The sequence below is a fragment of the Quercus suber genome, unplaced genomic scaffold (genome assembly GCF_002906115.3).
Source record: "Quercus suber isolate HL8 unplaced genomic scaffold, Cork oak 2.0 scaffold_24, whole genome shotgun sequence".
In the NCBI taxonomy this organism is placed as follows: domain Eukaryota; kingdom Viridiplantae; phylum Streptophyta; class Magnoliopsida; order Fagales; family Fagaceae; genus Quercus; species Quercus suber.
Genome location: NW_027069489.1, coordinates 78053 through 86301, shown reverse-complemented (window position 1 = coordinate 86301; position 8249 = coordinate 78053). Strand labels below are relative to the sequence as shown.

Sequence of the window (8249 nt, the reverse complement as noted above, 5' to 3'; positions counted from 1 at the left end):
CAACCTTTACTTAGACCCTAGTTGCCTCAGACTCAACAGTTCTTGGTTCATAGAATATGGATGATGTCACATGATGGACATGGATGTATCCCTCTCAATCTCAATCATAATCTCATGCAGAAGAAGAAGAAGAAAACAAGAGACTGGTGCAGGGTTGTTTTTGTAATTATGAAAGGTTTTAAGCTTGTAATTATGAAAGGTTTTGACTTCAATTTTTATTCAATCGGAGGGAGGGAAAGAGATTTGATGTGAGACGTTGGCCTGTGTGAGCTGTCTCGTCAGAGGAAGCACAGAATACCTACTACCAGTACTTGGCTGTGCTGCAAATGCATGCATTTGTTTTTTTGTTTCTACATTTCTCCTACTTTTTCTTTTGTACATTTTTCCTACTACTACTTCAATTTTCATTCATTCCCACAAAGGCCATTTTATTTATTTATTTTTGTTATTAAATAAGAGTTTTTGAGATTCAATTTTTGCATATATTATAAATTAATTGATTTTTTAATTTGATAATAAATAAAGTATAATCATATTTGTAAAATAAATAAATAAACTGCTGAACTAAAATTTATATATTGTAAAAGTTCTAAGTATTTCTAATTTGGTGCAAAACCTTTAATTTTTTTCTTTTTGTTTCACTTCTTTTTTAAAATAAACTAATTTTTAGTTTTTTTTTTAATTTATCACACATGTAGGTTTAGCATAAAGACCATCAAAAACTATATATTTTAATAAACTCTAAACAAATAAGTATAAAAAATTACAGAATATCCAAACGGAAACTAATACTAAAACTTTTTTTTTTTAAGAAACAAAAATATTATAATACTAAAACTTTGATAGATGAAGTTCTATTTTTTTTACAGAAATGTTAAATAGGCACTAATAAGTAATACATTATTGAATTTAATTGTCATTTTAAAGATAATATTTTTGCATTATATGGTTGATTTTTATTAGATACCAAAGTACAGTGTTTAAAAAACTATAAATAAGTTTCATCCCATATAATCTCTTTCGTACATCAAGATCGTGTTGTTAAGAACAAAAAATAGTAATAATAATCATGAGCATGGGTCATTCCTCGTGTCACTCTTTTCTTCTTTTCATTTACTCTCTCTCTTCTTCTTTTTTTTTTATTTTATTTTATTTATTTATTTATTTAAATTTGCTAGGTACTTTCATAATTAACTCTCCTCATTTACTAGTTTATTGCTCAGAAGATACAACTAACAAATGTGTAGGTCAAGAATTTGGTCAATATCTCATAAAAAAAGAACTTGGAAATACAGGTTCTTACCAACAGTTTCCACGAGCTTTCCATGCACCTACAATTGCGTTACAGGTGAAGCTATCTATGCATATCACAATAAAGTCTATGTATTTCCACATGACCTAGCACAACCCTGTAATATTGAATCTCTGACCAGAAACAAAGACTGGATCCAAGGCTATCAATGCAAACGGCCAAATAATGCACTGCTTCTAATTCAGAAGCTGATGAAAAAAAAAAAAACTTGTTTGTGTTTTTATTTAAAGAAAGCTCCTATGGGTAGTGACTAGTGAGTAGTGACCTGTATTTTATCTGCCGCTAGTTTGTACTTTGTCCTGGAAAATTGAATGGTAGATCAAATTTTTGTGAAATTTTAAAATTAAGGGAATGTTTTAACTTGTCAAATAGAACAAAAAGTTAAAAAAAAAAAAAAAAAAATCTTCTCGATTTTCAAATTCAAAAGGAACTTGATGTTATGAGCAAGAATGATAAGCAGTGAGTTTGATAAATGAGTGAGTTGCAAGGTATGAATTGTTTAACATACATTACCAAAAAAAATTGTTTAACATTTACATCTATTTATTATATATATAGTTTTAGTTACACTACTACCTTAATGTATACATCTATTTTTTTTTTTTTTTCCAAATGGAAAATTTCAAGTTATAGCCACGAAATAATGACAGTATTGGTACCAGTTTTGTTGCCATCGTACCATGGACAGTAATTACACAATGTCACAGTTACACACCCAATAATGATCCGAATGTAATTTATGTCTTCCACCTAAAAATGAAAATAAAAATTCCCCCCCCCCCCCCCCCCCCATGATAAGGTATGGTGAATCTCCCAGTTACAGATTTTACGAAGAGCTATGCTGCCGCAAATCACATACACTTCTTGAGTTACGTACTAAGGGATCGTTATGGTGTAAGGAAAGGCATTATTAATCTTTCAATTAGGGTTAAAGAATAAAGAACCTTAATTGGCAACAACTACGTGCTCCTATATGTCTGTTTTTGGATTTTTTTTTTTTTTTTTGGGTGCTTATAGAACGAAGAGAAGGATTGAAGAGGAGAACAAATTATGTTTTGGAAATCAAGATTTTTTTTTTTTTTTTTGTTTTGTTTTTGTATTGTTTTGATAAGTAATAACTCTGAGTAATTTCAATAAAGTGTTGATATAATTATGTATGTTGTTATGTATGTGTTTGGTTTTTTTTTTTTTTTTTTTTTTTTTTGTTTAATTGTGTATGAGGCTATGAGCTATGATTTTTTTTTCCCCCTTTTTACTTGGCATAACACTAATTGCTTATGGTGTGTTTGGTAAATGAGCTGAAAAAAACTTAGGTACAGTACCTTAAATGCTGTTTTTTAGGTTCTTCTCTTAAGATTCAGTCATGTGACTACATAACTAAAAAATACACTTTCTTTCTATGAGAAAAAAATCACATTGTAGAATTTTAAAAATGGGAACTTAAAGAACAATATCTAAATACTGTACCTAAGTCTTGCTCAAATAAAAATTTGTAAAAAAAAAAAAAAAATTAAAAAGAGTTATTATTGTAAAACAGAATTAAGATTCCAAATCCGCAAAATACCTAACTAAATTGACCCTTATTTAGTTTCATGATTATTGAACATACAACACAATGAAATAATAAATATGATATTGAAATCTATTATGATCTAATTATTTTTTATATTTTTTATTTTATTAACACTAAATATATGTTTTTTTTTTTAATTTAGTAATGAATGTTAATATATTTATCATTATTCAGCGATACTATTTCTTTTTTGTTTATATTTTAATTTATTGAAGATGAAATCCTAGCTAACTCCATTAGTGAGAGATTTCGGATCTATTACGTGGATGCTTCGGCCCACCAAATACCACGAACCTTTCTTGTTAGGATCTTCCAACTTCCAAGCCTTGGGTCATGGACAGCCACTGGATGTCACAAGAAAATGTCTCAATTGAGACATTCTAGTGCTTTCGCCAAAAGTTCCATTGTTCAATTAATTAGTAGTTTAGCAAATATTTATCTCCCATTGTAACTATCAATTATTAAAAAAAAATATTAATGCTCTTAGAAGGAATGAGTTTGAGCAGCGGGATTAGTAGTATATAAATAATAAATACATTTTAAATTCTTGTAAAAAAAAAATCAAAATGTAACATAATTTTATATCCCATATCCTACAATGACAACAACAATAATCAAATTTTCTACATCAATAATCACTTATTATTTTGTAATCCCTCGAATTTGTACATTTAATTTTTTTTTGTTGTTGAAAAAAACCAAACCAAACGGTTATGAAAATGACAAGTTTTTCGAATTTGGAACCACTTAAAAAAAAAACTAAAAATTAAAACCTAAATGAACCTATTGATTAAGTTTTATTTACCATCAAAAGTTGATGTCATGGCTGTTGTCTCATCCTTCTTTTATACTTTATACTTTTTATTTTTTATTTATCAACATCCTTCTTTTATATATACTTGACAACAACGTTATATATTAGAAGAATATTTACCATCAAATGGTAGTTGCCCGCCTACTTGCCCATTGGCCTTACTTTGAGCAATTTGCAAATTATTAAGAATGATAAATTAATTGAATCTTTGGAGTTTGAATGGAACAAATTATACATTAGGAGAATCCAGATCGTACAATTAAAACTATAAAAAAGAAGAAGGAAAGAATCCAGATGCGTTGAACATTCGTATTCTACTCCTTTTCTTCTTCTTTTTTCCCTCTAAAAGAATCTCCAATTTTTTTAATTTTGTCATATCAAGAAAATTCATAGAGGGGGAAAAAAATGAGAGAGGGAGATGGTTGGGAGGACGGAGAGAGAGAGAGAGAGAGATTGTGTGTGTGGAATCTAGATGTTCGACATTTGAATAGAAAAAATAAAAGTGAAATATGGATGGCTTTAGGACAAATGAAATTTCTAGATGGTCAGTGTTTGGATTTGGTTTTTAAAATTAGAATCCAGATATTGACTCCAAAAACAATAATTTGTCTATATAGTCTTACACATGCATTGATATAATATAAAAATACAGTAGAATTTACACAATTTAGCCGAAAAATAACTCATATTCTTTTCAACAAAAAAACAAAAAAGATTTATATTAATCTATGTATAACTGCATGAATTTACATAATATATTTATTTTGTATTTAGTTTTTATTTTTTTTATGTATTTTGAAAATAAGAAGATAATGAACAGTGGTTGTTATGTGTGAAGAAAGATAAATAATTTAATAAAACATAACATTAAATAGATAATCTAATGTAGAATATTTTAAAAAACTAGTATATAAAAAAAAAATTATTATACTAAAATAGACATAAATTTTTAACGGATGCAATACTCTTAAAGTTTGAAATTTGAGTAATTAAAATGAAGAAAAGAAAAGAAGTAATTCCATACAACAATACAGAAGAAAAGAAGTAATTAAAAAGAAGCAGGCTTTAACCAAGAAACCCTTTTATCTGGTTCAATCAATCTATAACCAAACAGATAATAGAGGAATATGTTCCGACTCTTACTCTCTCCCATACCGCTCACTGCTCAGTCGTCACTACCACTGCCACTTTCTGGTTTTACTTTAAAAGATACCATTTTTTACAGAAAGAGATAGGCACAGAAAGCAGTAAGTATGAGTAAATTTTGCACAACTTTAAGTCACGCAATGTCATTTCACAATCTCTATCAATATTCCATTTTTGGCATTACTTTCACATTTTCAAGATGGTCATGATAAAAGCTTTTACAGTCACAAAATTAATTCTGTTTTTAAAATAATAATAAAAATTTCTTTCTCATTTTTTTCATCTAGGCGTGTACGCATCAATGCCTTTCACTACAGCCAAAAGGACATCCCCAAGCCATTAATGCCTTGTTTGCTTTGGTAAGAAATCCAAATTTCTTACTCCAAAGGAAGGAGCTCACGTTTATTAAAGTTGCACTTGGACATGAATTTGAATCATTGAATCATGTATATATATATGTGGGACCTGCTCATTAAAATTTTCATTAAATATTGCTCCCAAAAAAATAGAACAATTCAAAATATAAACACAAATTTTATTTTTTTTTTCAATTAGGTATAATTATTGAAGGATCTTGTTGAAAAACTCACTCCTCAATAATTTATACTTATTACAGATGTATAAAAATAATTGGCTAAATTTTAACTAAGTTATGGTGACCCAACCTCAGAGAGACCCAATTGAATGCCTTTCAACAATTCAACTAAGTTATGGTGGCCTAACCAGACCCAATTGAATGATGAAGGTAAATAATGGATTATACTTATATATCAATCATCTTCTCCCTTGGGGGATTTTTTTTTTTTTTTTTGAAAGGGATTTTTATTTATTTTATCTTTTACACTTTTATGTAAACAATTTGTAGTTGAAACACATAAATTCAGACCATTAATGTGCTGTGGTACTCTGTAACTATATCCAAGTTAAGTTATGGTGACCCAACCTCTTACTACACACCCAATTGAATGTTTACGAAGTATGAAGTAAAAGTTGTTAGTAACTTAGTTGTGTTAAAAAATTATACATTGATCATCAGCTTCTTTTGGGGGGGGGGGGGGGAATTTTTATTNTTTCACCTTGTTTGAGTGGTCTTGGGTTTGGGGTTTTACTCATTGAGCAACCATATTTGAGTTTCATTCTTCTCTTAGATTTGATGGTTGAAATTTGTAATGCTTGAGAGCCTTTGTGCTCATCATCGTGAACGTGAAGTATTTCTTTGTTTTAATAAAGATTCATTACTTATAAAAAAAAACTTTGGGAACTTTCACTTTGGCTAGATTTTTTGTAAACTAATCTAACTCATAGAGTATTTATTTTTTGGGACAGAGTTTGGCTACAAACTTGGTTGTAGCCAATGACTACAACTCCACTTAATATCTTTTTATTAAATGTGAATTTTGACAAATCCACATTAGATTACATTTTTTTTTTCTTACATTCTCTATGATTGCAAAATTTTCAAAAAATCAAAGATCAATAGCTATATTATCAACCAAATGTTTAAATTTTAAGCTCTTGTAGTCTAAAAGTATGCATAACAAATAAGTTTATAGATCGTATGTAAATAATATCTAATTGACATAAAATTTGACATGATTGATAAGAACATAAATAACATACAATCCAAATGTTAGATTTTCAAAATATGTAGCATGTTAATGTTTTAAGAGTTGTAACCATTGACTATAACCAAATTTGTAACCAAACTTTTTAATTTTTTTTTTCTTGGAATACCCAAATATTTAATTGATTTTCTTCTTCATAAGGTAATAATTTATTAAGAAAAACAAATGGGTACAACCCAAGTACAAGGAAAGTATACACAAGGCTTGAACCTGTAAAGATGTAAAGAGCTAACAAGGGCTAATGTTTACAGAAGATAGAATTTAAAATAATCAAAAAAGAAGTGGAAGAAGGAAATTTCAACCAATTCTCCTGTAGTTTAGAATTTTTAATTATTTTGCTTGTATAGGTTTTTATGTTCTATGTTTGGTCTTGGTGGTGGATGTGGTTTGGAGGGGTGGGTGTGTTGGATTACAGTGCATGAGTGATTTTATTTTGTATAAATAATGCAATATCTCAATGACATATGGCAGTGCTTTTGGAAGGCTTGATTCGACAGATAATAAGCTTTAGCAGACTAGCTTTGTTGAAGTTTCATGACTTTATGTTCATACGATGCATCTCTGATACAGTGGCATTTCCATATTTTCAGTGGTAGAAATGTTTTCCATTTGATAGCGCTGAGGGAGATCTCTCCTAGAACAAAGCATGTGCCAAAAAGGCGGTGGAGAGAAGCTTCTAAACCTGGGCCCAAAACTGAAGCAACCAGAGATGCAAGACGTGGTCTTCTTTCATGGTACACAACCAATTTCACTCTTTATCTCTCTATTCTAAGTAATTTTGTGAAATGGAAGCACACAATTTGTGAATGAGCATTACTTCATTTATCCTATCCAGAGGAGCCATCTTTGTTTCTGAAGCTCTTTTTTGTTATTTTTAAGGGTTGAGGCAGAGACATTGCGCCATTTATCCGCTAAGTACTGCCCATTGGTGCCTCCTCCAAGGTCAACTATTGCAGCAGCATTCAGTCCTGATGGAAGAACACTTGCTTCTACACAGTAAGTTGTCACTAGTTGTTTCCTGATTCCATTTCAGGCCTCCCTTTGTTATTGAACTTCCCTCTGTTTCGATTCTTGCAGTGGTGACCATACTGTAAAGATAATTGATTGTCAAACTGGACGTTGCTTAAAGGTCTTAAGTGGTCATAGGAGGACTCCTTGGGTGGTAAGGCAATCAACTTGCTTCATACAAAATCGCTATGCTTAATTTAATAATGCGCAATGTTTGCCTTCCACATGCAAAGAATGTTGACATGCTTTATGTTTGAAAAAAAAAAACTTCATAAAGCATTAATGATTTCAATTTATCCAAGCCTTTCAATGTCCATAAAGGTGCAAGAGGTTCCTTCCACACTAGCCACAAAGTAAAACCACTTCAAATCTTAACAAGCATGTCAATATTTAGCGTGGTCTCACAATCAGCAAGAGCAACATATAACCAAAAACTTCAGCAATAATCGATACTCAAAATTCACACACTCCTGCCGAAAACCTTCTAGCTCAACTAGCACCTCCTGGTGTTTCCAACATAACAGGTTCAAATCCCTCTCCCCAACTATTGAATTATCAACCAAAAAAAAAAAAATCATACACTCCCTCCATCTCAAATTTTTTTTTGTCCACCTTAAGAATCTCAACTTTTTAAAGGTGACTTGCAATAGAAAGTCACCAGATGACAACATTAAACTCCATAATTTGAACTCAAATAAAGAAAATGGTAAGTTAGGAAAGTTACTAAAATAATGTCTAATGTTAACAATTCATTTAGGAAACCCCAAAATG

The 8249-nt window shown here is 30.0% G+C and overlaps 1 protein-coding gene across 1 annotated transcript; it reads left to right on the top strand.

The window, feature by feature from the left end:
- Window positions 1-6989: 6989 nt before the first annotated feature.
- LOC111988041 (uncharacterized) lies at window positions 6990-7674 on the top strand. The gene is made up of 3 exons (XM_065766602.1): window positions 6990-7204; window positions 7350-7466; window positions 7548-7674. Exons 1-3 carry the CDS (start codon window positions 7005-7007, stop codon window positions 7672-7674), a joined length of 444 nt encoding a protein of 147 aa, XP_065622674.1. The 5' UTR covers window positions 6990-7004.
- Window positions 7675-8249: the final 575 nt, after the last annotated feature.

Bases quoted from the DNA above. Each gene is read 5' to 3' on its own strand.
- LOC111988041 (XM_065766602.1), top strand. From the start codon at position 7,005: ATGACTTTATGTTCATACGATGCATCTCTGATACAGTGGCATTTCCAT. The intron at 7,205-7,349 runs GTACACAACCAA...GTTATTTTTAAG, and splicing joins AGACGTGGTCTTCTTTCATG to GGTTGAGGCAGAGACATTGC. The intron at 7,467-7,547 runs GTAAGTTGTCAC...CGATTCTTGCAG, and splicing joins AGAACACTTGCTTCTACACA to TGGTGACCATACTGTAAAGA.